The sequence below is a fragment of the Oryx dammah genome, unplaced genomic scaffold (genome assembly GCF_014754425.2).
Source record: "Oryx dammah isolate SB20612 unplaced genomic scaffold, SCBI_Odam_1.1 HiC_scaffold_1, whole genome shotgun sequence".
Taxonomy (NCBI): domain Eukaryota; kingdom Metazoa; phylum Chordata; class Mammalia; order Artiodactyla; family Bovidae; genus Oryx; species Oryx dammah.
Window position 1 is genome coordinate 37,543,809 of NW_024070185.1, and position 26,602 is coordinate 37,570,410.

The 26,602-nt window shown below is 42.4% G+C and overlaps 1 protein-coding gene across 1 annotated transcript in view; it reads left to right on the top strand.

Moving 5' to 3' along the window:
* The first annotated feature begins 471 nt into the window (after nt 1-471).
* Nucleotides 472-26,602, top strand: part of LOC120863468 (glycine dehydrogenase (decarboxylating), mitochondrial) — an 80,837-nt gene continuing 54,706 nt past the window's right edge. The window contains exons 1-4 of the mRNA XM_040239749.1: nt 472-934; nt 1,496-1,574; nt 21,370-21,505; nt 25,471-25,635. Of these exons, the coding sequence (XP_040095683.1) occupies nt 680-934; nt 1,496-1,574; nt 21,370-21,505; nt 25,471-25,635 (635 nt within the window). The 5' untranslated portion in view covers nt 472-679. The remainder of the gene's footprint in view (nt 935-1,495; nt 1,575-21,369; nt 21,506-25,470; nt 25,636-26,602) is intronic.

Genomic DNA, 26,602 nt, shown 5'->3' on the forward strand with positions numbered 1-26,602 from the left:
AAATACTATCCAGCTCTGTTGGATGCGGAAACCGAAGCTCAGAGGTTGGATTACTTGTTCATGATTCTACAGCTATATAAGAACTCTCATCTGTGCATTATTGGTTTCCACGAGGTATGACAGGGAGATACCCTAAAATTAAGAGACTAACTCTATGAGTTTGGCCTCCCTGTCGGAATCACCTTCCATTTCAGCTGAATCCCCCAGGCACTTCGCCTGTGCCCTCGGGCACCGAGCGCAGGGAGCTCCCGGTCCTTGCATCCACTAGAGATGGAGCAGGGGTAACTGAGGATGGAAGGCTCTGCGAGACGAGCCGCGGGAGCCCGCGGAGGGCCTGAGGAGGGGGTAGGGAAAGGGGGCAGGGTCTGCCCTGCCCCGCCCTTCCGTTCACTCTCATTGGCCGTGCGTTCACTGGGCCTATCCCACTGCCCACCCCCAGAACGACGCTTAAAGTGTGCGAAGCAGGTGCTTCGAGAGGAGTAACAAGTTTGCGCGCGTGTCCGGGATTGGCGTGGCACCCATTCATTGCCTCTGAACATCCATCTGTCCCTTCGGTCATCCTTCGGGAAGGGGCTCCAGCCACCTGGGGGCAGCCGCCACCCAGGGGACTACGACCAGAAAAAGAGCAGAAAGCCCGGCTGAGCCTCGCGGGCCCAGGCAGGGGACGGTGACGACCACCATGCAGACGTGCGCCAGGGCCTGGGGGCTGCGTCTGGGTTGCGGAGTCGGGGGCGGCCGCCGCCTGGCTGGAGGAGCTGGCCCCCGGTGGGCGCCGAGGGGCCGTGACAGAAGTAGCGGCGGCGGGGATAGCGGCGGGGCCGGGGCCTCGCGCCTCCTCGAGCGCCTCCTCCCCAGACACGACGACTTCGCTCGGAGACATATCGGCCCCGGGGACAAAGACCAGAAAGAGATGCTACAGGCCCTGGGGCTGGCGGTAAGGACCCCAACCCAGCTCTCCCGGGCCTCACCCCCGCCCCGCCTTCAGCCCGCACGGCCTCCTGGCCCCCACCAGAAGCCCCGCTTCGCTTCACTTGGGACCTGCACCCTGGTCCGGGGCTCTGGTGCGGAAGCCAGCGCGCGTGCTCGGTCCGCGTGCCCCAGACTTCTCCCACCAGCTTACTTTCTCCTCCACCAGCTCACTTTCTCCTCCACCAGCTCTTCGCGCCTCAAAATCGTATATTTTACAACCTAGTTCGGCCCTGCTGATGAGCTCTAACTTTGCAAGAGAAGGACCCCCCGATTTATCCAGTTATTCCCGATTGCCCACCGAAATCCAAGCCAGAGTGGCCGAATTACTACCCTAATTATTCCGCCCCCCCCGAGTGATTTTTGGTTTGTTAAAGTTGTCCTTTTTAAAAAGAAACTCTTTTTAAAAATTAGACCATTTAAGTGAAGTCCCCACAAGCCTTTGTATATGCAAAATACAGAGGTGACTTTTAGCTCAGAAGCACTTTCCTCTGCCTTCAGTGTTCACGAGCTTGCATTTTAATTTTAGAGCGTTGATGAACTGATCGAGAAGACCATCCCTGCCAGCATCCGCCTGAAAAGACCCTTGAAAATGGATGACCCTGTCTGTAAGTAACCGGGAGACTCCATTTGCTCTGGCCTGTTTTGTCTTCTGTGGTTTCTGAAAGTCCATCTGTGGGTCAGCATGGCTCAGGAGGGAAACTGTTTATTAAGATAAAACAGTGCTGGGTACCGCACGGGGCGGGAGAGGGTGCAATATATTCGGCTCCCTGGAATAGTCCTCTGTCTCAGCTCTCCGCAAGGAGCCAGCAAACTTCCTGGGGCGGGGGCGGGGTGGGGCTGGGGAAGGCAGTGCACAAGCAAGTGTGGAGGATTCCCAACTCGCCAGGCACCTGTCCAGGTATGATTCGCCCATCCTTTGGCTTGGGAGTTGTCCTCACTTCTCTGCAGATGGGGATACTCAGAAGGGAAAAAAGAACGCCTACAGTCTTGAAATAGGGGAGTGACAAAAATGGGAGACCCAGACATCTGGCCTCCTACCTCAAGGTTATTTATATCACAGTAGCTTCCAATTGTTCCATCTCAGATCCAAATTTTATTATTTATACCCACTGAAGGGCACCAGTACTTTTAAAGTCTGAATGATTTTTAAGAAATCTTAATTTACCCATAGACTCTCTTAGAATTTTATTTTATATTTAAAAATATTTTAATGGTCTCAAGATTATTTGACATCTATGACTGAGCAAGAATTCACACAACACACACAAAATTCAAGTGGAGAGGCAGAGCTGAATTTTTTTTTTTTAATAGGAAAGTATTCTCCTGGTTTTGAATCATAAAAATGCTGTCTTCTGAGGTCAAGGGAAGAGAAGACAATTGGTTTACTTTAGGTCTGGGGACAGAAAAGATATGTGGAAAGTAGGCTTTATTTTGTTTTCAAGTATACAACTTGAGTTATGAAGCAGGTCCAGCCCCCAGCTGACTGATGCTATAATTCAGGCTGTGCTGTGGGCTGCTCCCTTTATTGGTGTCATATCTGAACCATTTCCCCTGATGGAAGGGACCTTGTTCATAGAAGAAAATATGAACTTTTTGTCCGCTTGAACTGATTGAGACCTGGGGATGCCTGGAAGCCTTATCTATTTCAACTTTAGGAAGTCAGATTCATTGGATGTTTAGCATAGTTATATGTTTTTAAAGCAAATCATCAGTGAATATTTTAACAAATAAATTTCTTCCTGAGTCTTTCAAAGTCACAAAATGCTTAGGTCAGCCCTTTTACTATGTACTGTAAAATGTTCTTTAAGAGCATCAGAGTCTAGGAACCATGGCCAAGTCATCTAGCCTCTTGTAGTGTCACTGCCTGTTTCCAGCTGAATAATTTGAACCTTGGGAGATTCCATTTCTCCCCCTTCCTTTGGAAGCAGACTTCTGATAAGTAATTTATAATTTATGTGTAAACTTTAAACCCAGCTTCTGTGAAGTTTGGGGCTGCTTCCATCTGGTTAGACTGAGGTGACTCAGAAAATATTGCACTGGCAGGAGTCTCCCTTGCCCTGAAGTAGAATGGTTCTCCCAACAAAGCTTGCTTCCTGGAAGTGAGCTGGGAGTGGGGATAGGGAGGATGGGGGTGCAGAATGGATCAGAAAGGCATCAGTGTTTTACTCTGCAATGGTTATTGAATGTGCTCCACGTGGGGAGAGCAAATTGGTGCAGGTAATCTCTAGTAGAAGCGTTTTCATTTACTAGTGGAGCAGCGTGATCCAAACCTGGTTTCACACAAAAGCTGAGTGCCCGTGTTCTACCATAATCAGAGGAATCCTAGACCAAATATAGGTTCACTGGGTAGAGAGAAAACTAAGAGCTAGTACATGTCTTAAATCCCTCATTGCTGAATAAAAGAAGATTGTGAGAGCTGTAAGCAGTATGGAGATACTTGGGTTCTTATTTATAACTTTATGACCTCAAACCATTATGTAGTACTTAGCATGTACTGGGCTTTAAAAACATTTTTAAAATGTTTTTCATATATTAATTAAATCCTTATTACAACCCTATGAGGTAACTGTCATTATCAACTCTGACTTAAAATGAACAAACCAGTCCTTCCCTAGTGGTCCAATGGTTAAGACTCTTCGCTTCCAACGCAGGGATCTCTGGTCAGGGAACTAGGATTCTACATGTGTGTGGCGTGGCCCAAAATAAATACAAAAACCATGACATACAGGGGGTAAAAATCATGCCCAACGTCACCACTGGTAAGCAGTGGAGGCAGAATTCAACGCATACAGTGCAGGCCCTGTTCACACTGCAGTCCTCTCCATTGTCCCCTAAAGTAGAAAATCCTTGTCCTGACGCTTCCTCAGTATCCAGTTTACAGGTGTGCACAAGCCCAACACACTGGAATCACTCCACCAGCTGCCCTAGTGGAAATGCCACAGTAGGCTGAGAGCCCAGGTCTGAGAACACTCAGGCCCACTGCCAGGGCGAGGGAAGGGGTAAGAGAGGTGCAGGGTCAGAGCTGGGTGTAGAGTAGTAATGCTCTGTTGGATGAGGGCAGGGGAGACTGCTGTAGCCAGAGGGAACAGATTGTACAGGACAGAGTAGGCTGACAGAGTCAGGGAAGCATGGATGGTTCGGCTGTCATGCAGGAGGCTCCCCCTCCCCTCGGACATGTAAGGAAGTGCCTTGAAAGAATGCCTTGATCTCAGTCTTGATCTTCACAGTAAGCCATACTTAAAGCTACTTGTTCATCCCATTCAAGTGAACCCCCACCCTCCACTGGCATACACAAAGGAAAAAATGAGGATTTATGTCAATGGAAACATTCGTTTCTCCAGATGGTGCCATTATGAATGATTTTAGACTTCTTTTTATTCTTCTGTTTTTTCTAGATTTTCTACAGTAACTATGTATTTATTTTGCAATTAATATAAAACTTAAAATACTTTATGAATCGCACTGCTCACTTTCAGCTATGATATGTTTCTCTGTGTAGTATTTTCAGTGAAGTCATCTCAAGTGAACCAGACTGAAGTAGCCCTCAGGTTTACAGAAAATTGCACATTGCTTATTATGAGCATCCTTATTAGGAAGAGAGAGGAAACACTAAACCCTTAAATGTTCAAGTTATTTGACCTGAACTGGGCAGCTGAGCTGTCAGAATGGACTTTTGATGGAATATTGTTTAGAGTGATTTTAACAAATGGTTAATGGAGGGCAGTGAGCAAAGGGTGCAGTGTTGTGCAATGCAGCTGCAGGTGGCAACTCTGTCACCCAGGTGACCCACTCTTCTGAACTGACCCCAAGGACACCGACAGGGCATCTGTTCTCCTGGCTGTGGATATCAGTTATCTTTCAGCTGGACTAAGTCTGTGGTCAGGTGCAGCCTGCAGTCTGTGACAAATCTCTCCTTTGGCCATTTCTGGCTTCTTGAGATCCCAGCATATATGAATTATTATTTCATCTTTAGGATAATTCTGATGGATTCTTCTTATACAACTGTGGAAATAAACAAAGACCAGCCAAAGGAGAAAAGCAAAGGCAGTTTATTCTGAACTTGCTATAGAAGTCAGCCTTTTGTTTTACAGAGGAGTAGGAAGGCCTTCAGGAGGACCCTGTTGGCCTGAGCAAGATGTAGGTAGGCCAACAAAAGCAAGTCTTCCATCTAAAGCAAGATTTTCCTTGTGATTGCTTAAGGCTGTTTGTTCAGCTTTGTCTGGTTGGTTCTAGATTGGAAGCAGGGACCAAGATTAGTGAAGTTGTCAGTTATTAATCAAGACCTGGCTCTTTTGGGCCAATTGCTAGAGAAGTTATTGTTTATTTTCTGCCATTGTCGCTGGAGATAGCAAAAGACAGCTTTCTGCAAGTCTAGTCTGTAGCAAGCTGGCTCAGGGGTGGTTTATTGTGGATTAGGGGGTTGGTTTCCTGAGCAGGTTGCTGCAAGTGGTAGGTGAAAATTTTATAGTTATATATGGTCTGGCCATTATCTGTTTGTATGTTTAGACTCTCATAGTAGTCTGTTGTCCTTATATTTTTGTCATTAATTCTTAAGGGGCAGACCCCTACTGATCTGACCGAAAGCTTGTACAGTCAACCTATTATCTAAATTGTGAGTGTTTATGACTGTTTACTATTGGCAAGGCATTGCGAGGATAAATGTATGAATAAACATAATCACTATCTTCAGTGGGCTTACGTCTTAATGTGACTTGAGTTCAAAAGTTTAAATGTCCAAGATGTCATAAGAACTATGAATAAAATGCTGTAAATGTACAGAAATGATGTGAAGTTGAATAGAAAAACTGGGATTTCTGAAAGCAGTGTAAAAAGTTGAAATATATCTTTTATAGATCTCTCCTCTATCTACAGAAACAAAGACAATATCTTTTTATTGACTATGTATTTTTTTTGTGTGTAAATATGTTATTATAAGAAGGAGAAAACTCAAAAAGGCAGCACCTTCAGTGAGAAAAATAAGATGGCAAAATTCAATGTGCTGGGCATGATTACAGAATTATTTGCATATTATTATAGTCTCATCTTTGATGGCATCTTAATAGAATAATTACACTGATGATTTGGGGGATTCTGGGATATTTTTTAACACCACGAAGCAGTATTTCAATTCTCAGGGGGCATCCTACAATTTAAATCACTTCTGACACTGTCTACCTGCATATAGCATCAGACTTCACATATTAACCCCCCATGACTGCCCCCACTTCAGATGTCAATCACAAGTCAGGATTGTCACCTGTGCTTCTGACCTGTGCTCAGTCCCTCAGTTATGTCCACCTCTTTGCAACCCCATCAACTGTAGCTCACCAGGCTCCTCTGTTCATGGAATTTTCCAGGCAAGAATATTGGAGCAGGTCGCCATTTCCTCCTCCAGGGGATCTTCCTGACCCAGGGATTGAATGAGTCTCTTGTGTCTCCTGCATTGACAGGCAGATTCTTTACCATTGCAGCACTGACTAATGAGCTATAAGTTGGATTCCTTCCTCTTGTTCAATTAATTTGCTAGAGTGGCTCACGAAATACACAGAAATGTTTCCTTATGTTTACCAGTTTATTAGAAGGATGTTATAAGGGATACAGGTGAATACCTGAATGAAGAGATACATAGGAGAGGCGAAAGGTACAGAGGGTGGCAGAGGATGAGATGGTTAAATACCATCACCAATTCAATGAACATGAATTTGAGCAAACTCCGGGAGATAGTGAAGGACAGAGAAGCCTGGCATGCTGCAGTCCGTGGGGTTGGACATGACTAAACAACAACATAGGGTGGGGTCTGAAAGGGTCCCAAGCACAGGAGCTTTTGTCCCCATGGGACTGGGATGCATCCCTTTCCCACCACAGGAATGTAGTAGCCATTCTAGAAGCTCATCAAATCTGTTGTTTTTATAGAGCTTACTCTTCAGCTCCTATGCCCTTCCTACTGTAGAGGTCAATGGGTGGCCCTGAGAGTTGACCTTTCTAGTCACTTGGCCTTTCTGCTGACCAGCCCTGTGCTGAGGCTACTTAGGCACCCCACCCTCATCTATGACACCACCCTTATAGCAGAAAGCGAAGAACTAAAGAGCCTCTTCATGAAAGTAAAAGAGGAGAGTGAAAAGTTGGCTTAAAACTCAACATTCAGAAAACTAAGATCATGGCATCCAGTCCCATCACTTCATGGCAAATAGATGGGGAAACAATGGAAACAGTGAGAGACTTTCCTTTTGGGGCTCCAAAATCACTGCAGATGGTGACTGCAGCCATGAAATTAAAGGATGTTTGCTCCTTGGAAGAAAAGCTGTGACCAACCTAGATAGCGTATTAAAAAGCAGAGATTTCTTTGCCAACCAAGGTCCATCTAGTCAAAGCTTTGCACCAAGTGAGAAATCTCACTCTTTGTAAAGTATCATTTTGAGCATTAACATGTTTTGGACTATCAACTTAAATAAAGAGGTAAACTGAATAAAGAACCTAAATAAAGAGGTAAGCAAGCGCAAATTACCAGAAATTTGAGTTTATTTGGAAGTAGCAGAGGAATTACAGTTTGGGAGACACATGCTGTAGAAGCTGCAAAGTTAGTTGAAGGTCTAGGGTAGGTTGTGTTTGTGGGCAGGGAGCACAAAGAGAGGGCCATCCAGCTGGAACCCAGACAGTAAGTTTGTTGGCTTGATTATGGAGAGATTTTTGGTGGATGTTCGTTGGTCTGGAGATAAGTCCCAGCCTTGTAGAAATCAGGTATTTATAGGAAATCAATTTCTCAGTCCTCAAGTTCCATTCTTCCGAGGGAGCAGGTATGAGATTCTCCATTTTCATATCCTTAGATTCCATTTTGGATTGGAATCCTTTCACAGGACTTTCTTATTTTTTGACATACAAACATACAAACATGCTGACATAAGGTGATGAGGCACCAAATAGGTCATGTGATTGAGACAAAGAACTTAAAATATAAAACAACTTTTTCCCCTTCACCTTGGTAAAGGATCATGGAATTCATCCAGCATCATCAAAGATTTTATATAAATGAAATTCTTTAACAATATTTTAAAGTATTGGTTCTTCTTTGGAAAAGGTGCTCTATTCCTTATCTCTTGCTTTATAAGAAATTACAAAACACTGGCTTAAAACAACAGCAAACATTTATTATCCTCATAGATTCTGAGGTCGGGAATCCAGAAGCAACTAAACCAGGGGGTTCTGGCTCTGAGTCACTCATGAGGTTGTGGTCCCACACTGGTGGATGCTCAACCAGAGCTGGAGGAGCCAGTTCCAAGATGGCTCATTCACATGGCTGGCAAGTTGGTGCTGGCTGTCAGTGGGAGGCCCTGGTGCCTCCTCACACAGGTCAGTCCACATTCTGCTTGAGTGAGTGTCTTCACAGCATGGCAACTGGATTCATGCAGAGCCAGTGATTCAAGAGAGAAGGAAAGCCAGGCAGAAGCTATCCTTTTTGTAACCTCACCTTGAAAGTCCTGTAGTATCATTTATATCATATTCTGTTCATTAGAGTGAGTCATTAAGATTGGTCCAAATTCAAGGGAAGGGGAATTAGTTTCTACCTTTTGAAGGGAGGAGTGTGTGAATAAGATTATAGACATAATTTTTTAAAATAGACATTCCTTTTCAGAGCGGTTTTAGGTTCACAGCAACATTGAGCAGAAAGTACAGAGAAGTCCTGTATAGCCCTCGCCTCCACATATGCAGAGACTCCTTCATTGTCAATATCTTCCACCAGAATGGTACATTTGTTACAACCAGTGGACCTACAGAGACACATCATCATCACCCAGAGTCTATAGTTCACGTTAGCGTTCCCTCTTGGTGTTGTACATTCTGTGAAATGGAGCAAATGTATACTGACATGTAGCCACCATTATAGTAGCATAAAGGGTTTTTCCCTGCCCTAAAAATCTTCTGCAAACATATTTTTTAAACTATCACATTCATCTAAATTAGCATATACTTAGTATTATAAATGATAATGAATTTTACCTAACTTTAAAAAATATTCAGTGCTATAAAAATGAAATCAATTATACCATGTTTTAAATATGGCATTACTCTTGAGGACTGTTAAGGTACATAGAGCCATTTGCTCATATCGTAAATCTCCCAGCCTAGTCCCCTTTGTTACCATCGGGTTATAAACTGTTGTCCTCAAATCTACATCTATGACCTTCTCCATCCACTTTCATGCCTTATTTATTGAGAAACTTCAATAGAAAATAAGATACTGCTTAGGCACTGAGAATGCAAGAGTCAGGAGGTAAAGGGTGATAAAGATATGATCCCTGACTGTAGGTTCAGATACTGAATAGCTCCTCAGTTCTACAAATAGGGTGAATGCTTGGGCTGAGGTTATGGCATGAACAAAAGGGTGGAAGTGTGAACATGCATGGTTATTTGAGGATGGAGAGTAAACTATGTATAGAATATTGAGCTGCCGAGACGTATAGAAAGCAAGGTATGGAGGGCCCAAAGCTGTGATAAAGGATTTGTTTTCCTGTACGTAATGGGGAGGCATTGACAGTTATTACAGAAGGAAGTATACATTCAAATTGTGTTTGGCCAAGTGCCTCTGAGATACAGGCAAGGGGACCAACTGGGAGCTTATTGGAGAAGTGAGAGGTGAAATTTTAAATGTGCGTTAGTTCAGGTCTACCTGGAAGCAGTCGCTACAAGGATATTAGATATGGAAAAGTGGGAGCAGGGGAAGACTGGGGAGCTTTTAGATTGTCAGGCAGGTGGAGAAGAGGGATGAAAAGAGAATTGGGTAAGAAAAATCAGAGACTGCGACACAGATCTAAAAAATTTTGGTCAGTCTGTGTGGAGTCCTCTAGCCAAAGGCATCCTCCAGAGGAGTCCCACATCTTTACAGAAGTGGGCCTGCATTCATTCTACTGGGCTTAGTAGTTGGCTGGGAGTAGCCTGGGAAGTATGCTTTGGTACAAACATGGTGGTTGGCCCAGAGGGGCAGCAGGTTGGACTGTAGGTCAGTTTCTAGGCTGAGTGTCTTGGGGTGATGGTGATATTAACAGCATGAACAGGAAGAAGAGGAGGGTCCTGGAGGAAGATGAGACTATGAGTCTTGTTTGAGCAGAATTGAATTTGAGGTGTTGGTGGAATATGCATTTGAAGAAGCTGAAGCAGTAGATGAAAATACAAGTCTAGAGCTCAAGAGAGAGACTAGAAATGGAGTTACAGATTTAGTGACTCTTCTGAATGAATTAATGAGAGTGAGCAAGATTTCCTAGTGATGGAGTATTGGGAAGAAAGTAGAAGCCAGGACATGGGGAAATAGAGCATGGGAAAGGATGGATTGCAGAGTAGCCTGAGATGAAGTAATCCAAGAGGCCAAAGGATAAGTCTTAAGTCAGGGCTTGTGGACTCAGTGTCAAATTCTGAACTTTTTTAGGGATCAGAGAGAAGAAAGTCTACCTGATGACGTTAGGACACCCTGTGATGGGAGGAGTTTAGGGGATACCTGTCTAATGATCTGAGTGAGAGACAGAGAGGGTAAGACTGAGTATTAGAAAAGTGAGAAAGTGAACATCTGGGTAGTGAGGAACCTAAATCACCTTGCATGGAAGACCTGCTGACATTTGTTATGAGTTTGTTTGTTTGTTTTCACTGTGTTGAGTTCTTTTTTTTTTTTTCACTGTGTTGGGTCTTAGCTGCTGTGCGTGGGCTTCCTCTAATTGCAGAGAGTGGGGTCTACTCTGGTTGTGGTGCATGGGCTTCTCATTGCGGAGCACAGGCTCTAGGCACACGGGCGTCAGTAGCTGCAGCATGCAGGCTCAGTATTTGTGGCTTGCTGTCTCTAGGGCATGTGGGCGTCAGTAGCTGCAGCCCTTGGGCTCCGTAGCTGTGGCTCGAGGGCCCTAGAGCATGCAGGCTCCAGCAGTTGTGGCACACCGGCTTGGCTCCTCTGCAGCATGTAGTGTCATCCCGTCCCAGGGATGAAACCCCTGTCCCCGGCATTAGCAGGTGGCTGCCAGCAAGGAAGTTCCCTGCTGAGATCTGATGCCTTGAATCTATAAAGTTTGCGAGGGTCCCCTCATCCAACATCATTTAGTGACAGGGGAGCAGAAACAGAAATGGGATGTCTGAGTTTAGCTGAGGTGGAGGATTGGTGAAGTCAAGTGGCCAAGGACTTCAAGGCCCACACAGGCTGGGAGATGTGAGGCACACTGGGGTGGAAGCTCAGTGACCACCTTATGGGAATGAGAGTAGGGGCCTGACCTGCTAACCTGAGTCAACTCAGAGCCTTAAGGAGGCTGGTCAACAGTGAGGTTGTGAGCTGCTTGTCAGAGGGTGGGTGCTCTGGCTTCTATTCCTTATGTCCTCTTTCCCCGCCACCAAATGACACTGTGCTTTGCTTTTAGAAATCTTAGATCTGGTTTTGACTACTGAGGTTTGTTTTACTTGTTAAACGTGCAGTATTTTAATAAAAATGCAAACTGAGGATTTACTTTGTAAGGTTTCTCAATGTCTATATCATCAATATACTAACTGATTAATCAATAAGGAAAGAAAATTTTGGAAAATATGAAATTATTGCAGTCACTGAACTTATTTCACAGAACTTGCTTCATAGCTGCAAATTTCTATTTAGAAATGTTTTTCTGAAGCTTGTGCCTTTAGGGATGTGAGAACAATTTGCACATTGATTTGTCTTCGTGGATTCTGTAATGCATGATTTGTTGTGAATATTGAGCTAATTATGTGTGGGAGTTTAGGTGAATTTTCATTCACTTGCATTTTCTGAGCACCTACTATATGCCTAGCAAACCATTATGCCCCTGCCCACAAAGAGGTTATAATTTAGTTGGTGAGATTCTGGGGTGGATTACAAATTTCTCCATATGCCTGTACTCTTTGTGTATCTGCTGGGTGAGAAGGTAGAACTGTAGGGACAAAGAGCCATCAGAAATGCAGATTGGACATGCCTTGGCTCCTCCAAGCTGGAAGTACCTGACAGAGTGTTCTAATTCCTGAGGGTCATAAGGGGCTAGGTGAGGTTGGGTGTTAATTGGCTGAGCAAAAAGATGGGAAAGAGCCTGGCAGGATTGGGGATGGGGCGTCAGGCCTGTGTGGTGCTGCCCAGACCACGTCCTGATACGTGGGATGGGCTCCCCATTCCCAGTCTTACAGAGTTTTCAGTTTAGAGTTTCCATGTCCTTCTGCAGCCCACTCCAGTATTCTTGCCTGGGAAATCCCATTGACAGAGGAGCCTGGCAGTCTACAGTCCATGGAATCACAAGAGTCGGACACGACTTAGCGACTGAACAACAGCAAAATTCTGCATTATGCAGAGCTTATGGGTTGGTTTACCTTCCTGGACTGAACAGATTCTATGATTCAACAGACTGTGGTTGGACAATTTCTTCACCAGGGAAAGAAACTTGACAGATAAGAGGGAGTAGGGTTTATGGGCTGAGTAAGTGGGGTTAAGCCAGGCTTAACCCCACTTATTTATGGAGGAAGGAGAAAGGTTGACCTTAGAGAAAGGCTGCACATGCGGACGGAGTTAGAGGGCAAATTCTGGCTTTCACTCAGGAAATCAGAAAATCCTGATATATGCTGTCATCCATGGTTTGTTTATGTTGAATTGAGAGCCCCTGACCCCACCCCATGGTTCCTGAGCAGCTTTGAATCCAGGGATCTACAAGTTGGCAAGAAAAATGCTAAGTCAGTCTCTGTCCTCACATTCTAGCCCCAGCTTTTCCCTGTAGCCTCTGGCAGAAAAAGGCCTTTCTGGGCAAATTCAAATATGAGTTTGTTGGTTTTCAATCCTGCTGATTTCCTTGGAGTCCTTTTCTGAGCATCTTGCCAGGCACATGAAGGGCAGGGCGTGGGAGGGTGGCTCTTGCTGGTTGAGTGGCCGCTCCACTCTGGGTGCTGCTGGGCTGCGTGGAAAATGCTCTGAGGACAGCCAGCCACTGCGGGGACTGTAGGTATCTTCACCAGTGTATTTCACAAGGAGGATTTTGTTCTGTGCATGACATTTTAATTTAAAAATTTTTAATAATAACACAGGCATATTGTCTTGAACTAAAAAGTGTGAAAAGATACACAGGAAAAAGCAAGAAGCCTTCTCATTTATCAGTTTCTTAAGAATCATCCCAGAGCTATTCTGTTAACATATAATATGCATATACATTAATTTTTTAATATAAATGGTACAATTATATATACTCTGTAATAACTTAGGCATATTATTTTTAGATTGTCTAAAAAGCAAAAGAAAGCATTTTCCCATATGATTGTGGCAAAAACAGTCATCATATTGAGTGTTTGGGGAATGGGTTAAGAATGGGGAATAATGTGTATGTATTTGCATTTGTGTGTGTGTGTTGGAGTGTAACAGGTATCTTGACCCATATAGCCTACGTGCTCAACATTTTCCCAGTTTTTGTCAAAGTTCACATATGTGGGAAATTAAAACCTAGACCTAGCAATTTAACAGCTAAATCAGCTTATTTTCTATCAGAAAGTATATTTGGAGTAGTGGTTGGTACAGAGTTCTCCTTGATATTTTAGGTGAAAGTGACAAAGGAAAGGCTCTTTTGTGGCGTTATGAAAGGAGGAAGCGTTCATTCTGAATTCTGAGAAGCAGGAACAGTGAGAGACCCACCTGCAGGTTCTCAGGGAGTAGAACCCAGGTCACTGAACTCTGTTCCTGGTACAGTAGGACCAGGGCATTATGCAATGTGCTGAGGTAGAGGAGTAAACAAGGTCAGAAGCAGGCATTTATTCCACAAGAAAAGAACTTACTGTTCAGATCGCTGAAGGATTGAGGACTTTCATGGCTGGGAAGGCACAGGACTGGCTGCTCTATGAGGCCCTAGGCAGGCATCAGGGTGTCTCTACATGGTTTTGTATTTTTTTTATTGGAGTATAGTTGGCTTACAAAGTTGTGTTAGTTTCTGGTGTACAGCAAAATAATTCAGATACATTTATGTGTGTATATGTATGAATTATATTGTTTTTCATATTCTTTTCCATTATGGTTTATTATAGGCTATTGAATATAGCTCCCTGTGTTAAACAGTAGGACCTTGTTTATCCATTGAAGTGTTTTTTAATGGACATTCCCTTTCTCATTCTGTCCCATTTCCTCCCTGGTTTGTTTCATTGTCCTTCACATTCAGGAATATGGTTACTGGAATTGGGCCTGTTGACAGGAGGAAGCTGTTTTTGTCAAGTTGGAAGAACAAGAGTGAGGAGTGTGTGCTCCTGTGGGGTTCACTCTGGGGGGAAGTTGATCTTGCTTCCTCCTCTTTGTCCACACAGCTTTCTTTGGGCTGTGCTGTCCAGCATTCATATGACACAACTGCCTTTTTAAAATGCTTATCTTACTATATGGGGGGAGAAAGCTGCCACTTTGGAATGAAGCATCCCACGCTATTTTCTCTAGAAAGGAATTCATTTCCAAGGAAGAAAGGAATGTAATCTGTTGTGAAGTACAATGGGGTACATTGCATGGTTAGGATTGGGGCTTTTATTTAGACCAATCATGACCCCAAACTTGCTCTTAGAGACTGTTTCTACTGTGTTCCATTTCAGACAGGTTCAGCAGTAGACCTCTATAGTGGACTTCCCCTTTTTCTTCCCTTTTCTCCATGCCTGTTGAATCTTGGCATCACTTAACATATTAACTCAAACCCTGGGATCCTAAATGCACTCACTGAGTTGGCTCTTCTGCTGATTGGACCAAAGTAAGATTTCATTAGTAGGTATGAGAAATGGTGACCAGCTAACAAACATTAGAAATAATTCAGACACTCACTAAGTTGTGTGTTTGGAAAGTGGTTTTTATTAAATGTGAATGGTAAAGTCTGAAGTCTAGATTTTCTTGATAAAATTGATTTTTATTGAAATACAGTTGATTTACAATGTATACAGTAAAGTGATTCAGTTATATATCAACACATATTACTGAATTCTTTTCCATTATAGATTATTAGAAGACACTGAATATAGTTCCCTGTGCTATACAGTAGGTCCCTGTTGTTAATCTATTTTATATATAGGAGTGTATATCTATTAATCCCCAATTCCCAATTTATCCCTCCTTCCCCTTTTCCTTTTGGTAATTGAAAGTTTGTTTTCTGTGTCTGTGAGTCTATTTCTCTTCTGTAAATAAGTTCATTTGTATCATTTTTTAAACCACACATATAAGTGATATTGTATAGTATTTGTCTTTCTCTTTCTGATTTAGTATGTTAATCTCTAGGTGAGGTCTTGATTTTATCACAGTAAGAAGCAGTTTAACTCTGTTCTTCAAGTCACAGACTGTCTTGGCTTCTATCTGGTCATGATGAGCAATGGATGAGTGAATGGTAAAGTTTTCTCAGACCATATAACTTTCAGAAGCATGACCAAGTACTTGCCCTACCCTTGGTGGTTCACCAGTGTCCATTAGCTCGATGTACAAAGACTACTCATTTTATCAACTCACTGTGTCCCCAGTAGAATGTAAATTGATCATCAAGACCAGGCTGTGATGAAGACCAATCAAGGAATACAATTGTCCCTCAGTATCCAGGAAGGATTGGTTTCTGCCCCCCTCCCCAACCCTACCCCCACACCTCCCACCCTTAATGGATACCAAAATTGTTAAGTCCCTTATATAAAATGGTACAGTATTTGCATATAACCTACACACAACCTCCCCATATACTTTAAATCATCCCTAGATTACTTAAAATACCTAATACACTGTAAATAGCAAGGAGAGATAAGAAAACTTTTCTCAGGGATCAATGCAAAGAAATAGAGGAAAATAATAGAATGGGAAAGACTATAGATTTGTTCAAGAAAATTAGAGATACAAAGGGAACATTTCATGCAAAGACAGGCACAATAAAGGACAGCAATGGTATGGACCTAACAGAAGCAGAAGAACAGGTGGCAAGAATGCACAGAAGAACTACACAAAAAAGATCTTCATGACCCAGATAATCACGATGGTGTGATCAGTCACCTAGAGCCAGACAGCCTGGAGCATGAAGTCAAGTGGGCCTTAGGAAGCATTACTACAAACAAAGCTAGTGGAGGTGATGGAATTCCAGCTGAGCTGTTTCAAATCCTGAAAGATGATGCTGTGAAAGTGCTGCTCTCAATATGCCAGCAAATTTGGAAAACTCCGCAGTGGCCACAGGGCTGGAAAAGGTCAGTTTTCATTCTAATCCCAAAGAAAGGCAATGCCAAAGAATGTCCAAACGACCACACAATTGCACTCATCTCACATGCTAGCAAAGTAATGCTCAAAATTCTCTAAGCCAGGCTTCAATAGTATGTGAACTGTGAACTTCCTGATGTTCAAGCTGGATTTAGAAAAGTCAGAGGAACCAAAGATCAAATTGCCAACATCCGTTGGATCATTGAAAAAGCAACAGAGTTTAAAAAAACATCTACTTCTGCTTTATTGACTACTCCAAAGCCTTTGACTGTGTAGATCACAACAAACTGGAAAATTCTTAGAGATGGAAATCCCGGACCACCTGACCTGCCTCCTGAGGAATCTGTATGCAGGTCAAGAAGCAACAGTTAGAACCAGACATGGAACAATGGACTGGTTCAAAATTGGGAGGACTGTGTCAAGGCTGTATACTGTCTTCCTGCTTGTTTAACTTAAATGTAGAGTACATTAAGTGAAATGCTGAGCTGGTTGAAGCTTAAGCTGGAATCAAGATTTCTGGGAGAAATATCAATAACCTCCCGTATGCAGATGACACCACCCTTATGGCAGAAAGTGAAGAACTAAAGAGCCTCTTGATGAAAGTGAAAGAAGAGAGTGAAAAAGCTGAGCTTAAAACTCAACATTCAAAAAACTAAGATCATGGCACTCGGTCCCATCATTTCATGGCAAATAGGTGGGGAAACAGTGGCAACAGTGAAAGACTTTATTTTCTTGGGCTCCAAAATCACTGCAGATGGTGACTGCAGCCATGAAATCAAAAGACACTTTCTCCTTGGTAGAAAAGCTATGACAAACCTTAGACAGCATATTAAAAAACAGAGACATTGCTTTGCCTACAAAGGTCCATCTAGTCAAAGCTATGGTTTTTCCAGTGGTCATGTATGGATGTGAGAGTTGGACTATAAAGAAAGCTGAGCACCAAAGAATTGATGCTTTTTTAACTGTGGTGTAGGAGAAGACTCTTGAGAGTCCCTTGGACTGCAAGGAGATCCAACCAGTCAATCTTGAAGGAAATCAGTCCTAGATATTCACTGGGAGGACTGATGCTGAAGCTGAAGCTCCAATATTTGGGACACCTGTTGCAAAGAACTGATACACTGGAAAAGCCCCTGATGCTGGAATAGATTGAAGGCAGAAGAAGGGGATGACAGAGGATGAAATGGTTGGATGGCATCACCGACTCGATGGTCATGAGTTTGAGCAAGCTCTGGGTGTTGGTTTTGGACAGGAAAGCCTGGTGTGCTGCGGTCCATGCAGTCACAGAGTTGGATGCGACTGAGAGACTGAACTGAACTGAACTACATACAACCACCCCATATACTTTAAATCATCCCTAGATTACTTATAATACCTAATACAATGTAAATGGTATATAAATAGCTTTAATTACAATGTGAATGCTATCTCAGTTCAGTTCAGTTCAGTCGCTCAGTCATGTCCGACTCTGCGACCCCATGAATTGCAGCACACCAGGCCTCCCTGTCCATCACCATCTCCCGGAGTTCACTCAGACTCAAGTCCATCGAGTCCGTGATGCCATCCAGCCATCTCATCCTCGGTCGTCCCCTTCTCCTCCTGCCCCCAATCCCTCCCAGCATCAGAGTCTTTTCCAATGAGTCAACTCTTCTCATGAGGTGGCCAAAAATACTGGAGCTTCAGCTTTAGCATCATTCCTTCCAAAGAAATCCCAGGGCTGATCTCCTTCTGAATGGACTGGTTGGATCTCCTTGCAGTCCAAGGGACTCTCAAGAGTCTTCTCCAACACCACAGTTCAAAAGCATCAATTCTTTGGCGCTCAGCCTTCTTCACAGTCCAACTTTCACATCCATACATGACCACAGGAAAAACCGTAGGCTTGACTAGACGGACCTTAGTCGGCAAAGTAATGTCTCTGCTTTTGAATATACTATCTAGGTTGGTCATAACTTTCCTTCCAAGGAGTAAGCGTCTTTTAATTTCATGGCTGCAGTCACCACCTGCAGTGATTTGGAACCCCAAAAAATAAAGTCTGACACTGTTTCCCCTGTTTCCCCATCTATTTCCCATGAAGTGATGGGACCGGATGCCATGATCTTTGTTTTCTGAATGTTGAGCTTTAAGCCAACTTTTTCACTCTCCTCTTTCACTTTCATCAAGAGGCTTTTTAGTTCCTCTTCACTTTCTGCCATAAGGGTGGTGTCATCTGCATATCTGAGGTTATTGATATTTCTCCCAGCAATCTTGATTCCAGCTTGTGTTTTGTCCAGTCCAGCATTTCTCACGATATACTCTGCATAGAAGTTAAATAAGCAGTGTGACAATATACAGCCTTGACGTACTCCTTTTCCTATTTGGAACCAGTCTGTTGTACCATGTCCAGTTCTAACAGTTGCTTCCTAACCTGCATACAGATTGTTCAAGAGGCAGGTTAGGTGGTCTGGTATGCCTATCTCTTTCAGAATTTTCCACAGTTTATTTTCCACACAGTCAAAGGCTTTGGCATAGTCAATAAAGCAGAAATAGATGTTTTTCTGGAACTCTAGCTGTAAATATGATGTAAATGATATGTAAATAGCTGCCAACACATGACAAAATCAAATTTTGCTTTTTGGAATTTTCTAAAAAGTCTTTTTTCCGGGATGTTTCTGATTCTTGCTTGAACTCCATAAATTTGGAAGCTGTGGATCCTGGAGGGCCTGCTATGTTCACATTGGCCTCAAGCCTGGAGGATCCCAGGGACAGGGGAGCCTGCTGGGCTGCCGTCTATCGGGTCGCAAAGAGTCAGACACAACTGAAGTGACTCAGCAGCAGCAGCAGCAGGTGGAGGCAGAGCCCACAGGAGCTTGGAAAGTTTGATCCTGTAGTGATTAGAGTATGTCTGTTACAGGATTAAAAACTTGTATGTCTCAAGTTTGAACATATTTATGCTTCTAACTCTTATCTATAATTAATTATTTTGCTGTTCTTTTATGGTAATGGCCTCTAAATTTTTTCAAGTGTTTTATCCAGGTGTGTAAGATGTTGGCAACTGTGAGTGGTGCTGCTATGTATCTGGAGGCCCTGAACTGATATAGGATGTGGCAGTGGGTCCCTGGCTAGTAGAGGGGGTGGTGAAGGCATACGTGCAGGACAGGACGAGGGAAATAGGAGGCTGTAAGAGGCAGGAGGCTGCAGAACCAATGGACAAGAAAGGCACTGTGCTGTCACTGAGGTTCTTTCACTGGACACACGAGCTTGCACTAACATCTTCAGCCCTGCTGGGAGGTAGGAGAGAATGTGTTTTTTTGCAAAAGGAAAAGTCAGATTCCTCCACCATTCTAGTTGAGAGTTTAGGGTCTCCAGATAAACATCAGCATCTCTCATAGCAGCTCCTGATGTTTTATGTACTTGTCTAGGTCCTAGGGAGAGGATACAGTTTAACTCACAACACTCCCTGGCCCCTCTCCCTCCTGGACTATTGTGCTGGCCTCTTACTATCTCTCCCTATTTTCAGAGTCTCCCCTCTGACCCATCCACACTACCAGTAGAATCATATTCTGTTATGTGGGGAAAAATTATATTATTCAACACTCTTTGTCGCTCAAAGGTTAACCTCTTGATTTGACAAAGTCCTTCAAAGACTGTTCTCATTTGAGGGCTGGACCTTTTGTCCTCCTGGCATAGTATGGAACAGGGACCTGTCCTCCTTGCACAGGATCTTAATTGAAGCTGGCCTTGCTGAGTTGGGTGTCTGCCAGGCACTGCTAATTAGTCTCCCTTCCTACTGGGCTTCTCAATCACCGGACCCTAAGAAGACTTTGGAAAGTGACTGCATTTCTTGCATGATTATTCCTAAGGATACTGTACTTGGGTATCTCTTTAGATACTGTTTTATTGTACATTCACTTTTATGTCCTAAACTTTCAGTGAAAGAAGGCAAGATTGTCCATTATAAGGCAGTTGGGTTATATTTACTCATGAAATTGATACTTACAAACTGATACTTCTCTCTTTTGTTAGCCTAGTCTGACAAACTGACACATCTCTCTTGAAATTTATTTACTGTGAAAACAAATGGGATGGGAGGGCATGGCCAAGGGTGAAAATGTTTTCACTGAGGATAAAGGAGGATTAATGAGAATAATAGTCACTTAAGAGTTCAGTAGAATTAAAACATTGGGAAGCATTTTCCTAGCCCGTTTGCTATCTTAGATGGCTGTGCCTAGATTTGTAACAATAAAATCAATAAATTCCAAGATTCAGTGACTGAGTCCCTGAGATCTTAAAGCAGGTAGACATTTGCCTAAGTAGCTAAATCTCACTTACACTTTAGTAGCTATATGCGTATGATCTAACTATATGCAGAGGGGCAGAGAAAGAAGCATGTAGGTAATCTGTATCTAGAAAGTAGCTTTCAGTATAAGTGCTATAAATGTAGGAGATCTCAGTCTGGCCCATTGGCGAAAGTATTGAAGTTGGAGTTCAACTCGGTAGTTAATTTAAAGCTGCATAGCCTTAGCTGAGTGATCCTCTTCAAGCCTCAGTTTCCAGAGCTATGTGGAAGACATTTGGTACAATTCCTGGCAAAGAGTAGCTTAACATGGCAGATGCCAATTATTATTTTGTTATTATATGAATGACCCAAAACAGGGTCTTGCCTGTATCTGAGAACTTTTATAATTACTCCTTAATTACCTTAGTGCCTTAATGAAAATGCTGGTTAAAACTGCATGTGGTTCTTTTATTATAATTGATATTTTCTTGGTTGAGTGAAGGGTCTTTTATAAGTTATAGCTATAAGTGATCAGCTACTTAAAAAAGATCCTTCATATGTGTTATTTAAGACATACCAACTATTGGCATAAGGCAACTTAAAAGGGTAAATACTATTTACTAAAAGCAGAAATTTTATTTAGTGTAAATAAAACGTGAAGGGAGCAGAAAAAACCTGGAATGAGGCAAGTGTTAAAAATTGAGAAATTCTGTCAAACAACACCAAAAAAAAGAAAAGCCACAAAAAACTGTGAAGAGTAACTGAGGGCTGTATGGCAATTTTTTTTTTTCAGATTTCTGCATCTAGTTCTTAGTGTTGCTAAGAGGATGATTCTTATATTTTCCATATAGCTGTTCTCCTCATGTCAATATTGAAAAAAACTAAGGCTTTAAACTATACCTAGAGCTCTCTTTGAGATATTTTCTCTCTGTAACATTTCTTTCTTTCCCACAATCAGGTGAAAATGAAATCCTTGCAACTCTGCATGCCATTTCCAACAAGAATCAGATCTGGAGATCATATATTGGCATGGGCTATTATAACTGCTCAGTACCACAGACAATTTTGCGGAACTTACTGGAAAACTCAGGATGGTAATGTATTTCTTGATGAGAAACATGAGTGCTGTGATTTGATCTGCATGACTCTTCTGTGCCCCAACTTCCTTCCACTCCCCGCCAAAGTCTCAGAACTTGCCATTGTGTGTTGCGCAGGGCACAGGCTAGACTGGGTAGGAAGCACAGTATCTTTCTGTCTTTGTCTGCCTTTGCATAAGCACACAGGTAGTGCTGGTTGGTGAGGACATTTGTCCTAGATACAGTGAATCACGTCCCATCATTAGAGGAGCCAGATCTGGCCTAATCACTCCTGCACTGCTGTTAGTTTCAGTATGGTTCATTTCTTTATTAATAGGAGAACAAGAATAAACTGTCAAAGAACTAGTGTTCTTGCTAAGTGTGTGTGTGCACGTGTGTGTATGTATGTGTGTGTGTGTGTGTGTGTGTGCGCGTGTGCTCATACATGCACCTGCGGAAGTATTTGTATTTCTGAGGGCTTTGTTTCCACTGGGGTATTGGTAAAAGTTTGGATGGTAAGTTTGATTTCAAAAGCAAATGGCCTGTCTCCTCTTCCTTACAAAACAAGCCTCAAGAGTACATGAACGGACTGCACATTCCAGCCGTCTGAATACTGGCCAGCAGTCTTGGCTCTTGGTGGCCGAACAGAACATTGACCATATTGCTTCCTGGCTGTGAGGGGATGTGTTCATTTACTTTAGAGCCACCAGAGTTTTGAGAGGTGGACAGTGCTGTTTGCTTTTCAGTCCTAGTTTTGGGGTGATTTTAAGTATTGTTCCTTTGTATTCTCCGAAAGCTGATCTGAACCAGAGGGTGATACCGGCCCTCGTCAGCCAGGACAGGGCGGGCTGTGCACATGAGGGTGGGTAGACTTCACATTATCACCCTTCTGAATGGTTGTCATAGAGATGGAACCAACAAATTCCGCTGACGTGAGGTGAAAATAAATGAGTAACATAGCCTCCAGAGAATACAAACATTTGGGCTCTTATAAGAAAATTTACATTAGGCCTAGATTATACTTCATGGGATCTACTTTTGAAATTTTCAATTGCTGATAATATCAGTTAACAAATATCAAAACATTTACATTTTCTTTGTGACTGTTTCTGTTTTGTATAATGTTGGCACTGCAGTTGAATGAAAGAATCTCATGAATGTTTGTCCTACTGCAATCCCCCCCGACCTCCATTTTTTTTTTTTTTTTGTCACAATCATAAAGAATACTGATTATTTTGGAATAAATGTTAATGCCATGTTGAATGTATCAAGCATCCTTTTTAAACAGGACAGAATGCCTTCTTGGATATGCAGATACTTTTTTGTTTTTTAATATTCAGATACATCTAGGAACAGAAACTGATTGAGTTAAAATCAGTTGGAACATAGAAATTGTAGATCACAGACATTTTCTTGATCACTGGTTGCCTGAGGCAACTAAACCCTTTTATGTAGGATGGCAGGCCCTGTGCTAGCATTTTTCTCCTGAAATGAAGGTTTATTTAGTGTCTCCAGGCTTGAGACTCACCCATCTGAGTTCATTAATAAATGATTTTTAAGACTATTTATGCCTGTTTAGTAGTGTTTAAAAAAAATGTGGACAATAAAAGAAGTTTACAAGTAAAAGTAGTAGGATCATATAATTATCATCTTTGCAAGAAAATAATTTTAAAGCTTTCAGCTTTTAGCAGTGCTAATTAGCATCAGCCTAAGCTTAGACTTAGAGCATGGAGAAAAAGGCTCAGCAAGGGAAGGGAAAAATTATATCCCAAAGTCTGTTAGCCAAGGGATAGCTAACGTCTTAGGTAGAAGGACTATGTTTGGGAGGTTTGGGGCTTTTTCCAACGGGTAATTAGGAACCTATCCCCATTCAAGCAGGAAAGTTAAACACATATTTGCACCAGAAATATTTGCTAATTTCCTGTTTTAAGCATTGTGCTAGGCTAGTAAGACAAGAAAGAAATAGGTGGATTTAGGATGACACAAAGAACATGTGTAACATAATCATCAAAAAAAGATTGTGAACATGTTCCTGACACACAGAAGATAGTTAATAAATAGTAGCCAGTGTCTTTAATATTTAGAATATAACAAATAAAAAGAAAGTAAAGATTAATCTTTCCACCCAGAGAAAACTACTGTTTACATTTTTGGTTCACACATTTCTATAAATTTACAAAACCAGGATTGTGGTATTTTATATTTTACTTTTTAAATTAATGTATCATGAGCATCTTCTATGTCAGGAAATCTCTTATATCATTTTCACAACCCATAGTATTGTATGCATGTTCTCTAATTTATTTAATCATTCTCCTTTTAGTAGACAGTTTGTTGCTCATTTTTCAATATTATATTCAGTGCTATGATGAATTCTTTGGGTGGGCTGGCTGATACATATATATGCTTGGTTTTGTGTGTGTGTGTATGTGTGTCTAATTCTGTGTCGGTCTACATGTCAAATAATAATAGTGAGTAAAATGAAAATTTCATGTTAGCAGGCAATTTAAGCATATGTCTTTCTGTTGCAGACACATGTATGAAGATCTTATCTGATCTGAGATCACAATTGCCCCTTGTTGATGCCTTTTGCATGACCCCATTTCTGCTCAGATTCCCTTTCTACTTTGTCTATGTTACGTATTGTGTGTCTCATTTATTCCGGTTCACCAGCCACTTAGAATCTGGCAAACTGATTTACAGTTGCTAAGCTAGGCTGTTCAAGGAATTAATTGAAGCAAAAATGTACTCTGCTGTACAAACAGTGTGAACAGCACACACACACTACTATACCAATGAACATTTCAGGGAAATTATTTCACCGTCTTAATGTTGTACTGCTTGGTAAGGTAAGCTCCCCCACTCTCTCCTTCCTCAGAGGTAAGAAGACATTGATTTCAAAGCCTTACCAAAAAAAAAAGATGGGAATACACTGAGTGTGATTACCATCAGGAAAGAAAGGAAAACACTCTTCAGGCTTGGAGGAATGAAAACAAAAGAGACAGGAAACAATGCTAATCACAGGTGGGAACATGGACTCCAGTCTGACACACGTTGGTAGTGCAGCGAATGGACTCTTGATGAAAAGACCCCTCTGTCCCAGGTCTTCAGCCATCCTCTCATCTCTCATTTTATTTAAAATATTTATCACTCTAAAGTGATTTCATGTATTTTATCTCTCCCCACTGTAATATTTTCCTTGAGATCAGAAACTGTTACCCATCATACTTTTGATGTGTCACCTGAGCTTATCATAGTTTTTGGCACTTAGTGGGCATGTAGCAAATATTTGTGGGATGAGTAAATAAATGAAGGAATGATAAAAAGGGATGCAGGCACTCAGGGATGAAGGGATGAAGACATATTTTTAGCTAATAGCTGGAGGATATAAGATTAAAATTCATGTCTGTACAGCCTTCTAACTATTTGCATTCTTGAATTTTGATAGCTATGGAGTTAACTCCCATAGACTTGTAATAACTGGAGAGTGACAATTCTTAAATTGACCTCTATTAATTTTTTAGGCACACATAGGACTTCTGGTTAGTATGAACAAAACTGCTCTCCCCCAAAGCCAAAAGTCTTGAGTATTAGATATTAGATTCTTGAACTATGATTGAGGTGAGCTTTTTTCTAAAATTCTGTTTCTAATACCACAGATAGGCTCAAGTGGATTTTAAGAGCCAGTTTACAATAAAACACATGCTTATGATAAGATCCTTGAAATGTAAATGGAAGATGATGCAACTTAGAGGGATAGAAAAGTATGTACTGATTATCCCTAACCAAAGGATAAGTATTATCGCCATGATTTAATTCCAAGCTTCCTTACAGAAGACAAGTAAGCTTATCTATGTATTATATCATTCTCAAGAGGGGAAAACTTAGTTTTCAGATACCTAATTCTAAAATGAAAGCATTTTGTGAGCTTTTTCTGAATAGTGGATTCACAGTTTGGACATAGCCTTTTGTGTCCCTTATAGGATCACCCAGTATACTCCGTACCAGCCAGAGGTGTCTCAGGGGAGACTGGAGAGTTTACTCAACTACCAGACCATGGTGTGTGACATCACAGGCTTGGACATGGCTAATGCATCCCTGCTGGATGAGGCCACCGCGGCTGCAGAGGCAATGCAGCTCTGCCACAGGTGAGAGGCCCAGAGTAGGGGACATCGGCCAGTCTTACCACCGCTGTGTGGGTGGGGCTTCCCCTGCCCCTATCTCTCTCTCTCTCTCTCACACACACACACACATGTGTATGAGATATATTACATTAGTATCCCCTTTAGAAAGCCACTGCTGTTCATTGTTTAACATTACGTTCTTAAGAAAGACGTTTTGCTCATCACATACATAGTGTTGTTCAGGGATGTTCCAGCAGCTCTGAGGCAGCGTCACGGACTGATCCCCGCCTCTCTCTGCCTCATCCTCAGTGTGAGGCTTTCATCCCGTAGATGCAAAAAAAGGATACAAGCTGAAAGTTGCAAGTTAAGTTTTATCCAGGGGTCTTACCGGACAATAGTCCCAGAGACAGTCTTTCATACAGCTCTGAGGAACTGCTGCCAAGAGGTCAGGGAGGAACCAGAATATGTAGGAACGTTTTGCTGGGGGAAGAAAATCCCATGTAGTTGAACATCAAAGGATTACTGCAAATCACAAAGAACAGACGTCTCAGGTTAATGATGTTAATGCTTTTCAGTGTATGGGAAGATGCAAGAATCTGGGCTCATTAAAATTATTCCTTAGGAGTGCTTCTTAACTATCTTAGGTGTCTCCAAAGCGTATAGTACTTCCTGTTTTTCTCCATCCTGAACTATCAGGGTGCACCATCAGTGGGCAGCTGCAGTGCCTGTGGCTTCATCCTTGCAGAACTGGAATGGCAGGCAGCATTCTTTGTCTACTGCAATGGGAGGCAATGGCCCCTGTCTACAGTCCTCCTGACCACAAGATGACTTGCTGGAGCTCCAGCCATCATGTCTGTATTCAGGAAGAAGTACAAGGCACTTCTAGCAAAATAAGCCAGTAGTATTTTGGAAGCCCCTACTTCGCAACTTACTTATGTTTCATTGACCACCCCTACCTAAAGTCACCTGGGGAAATGCAGTTTTTTCAGAT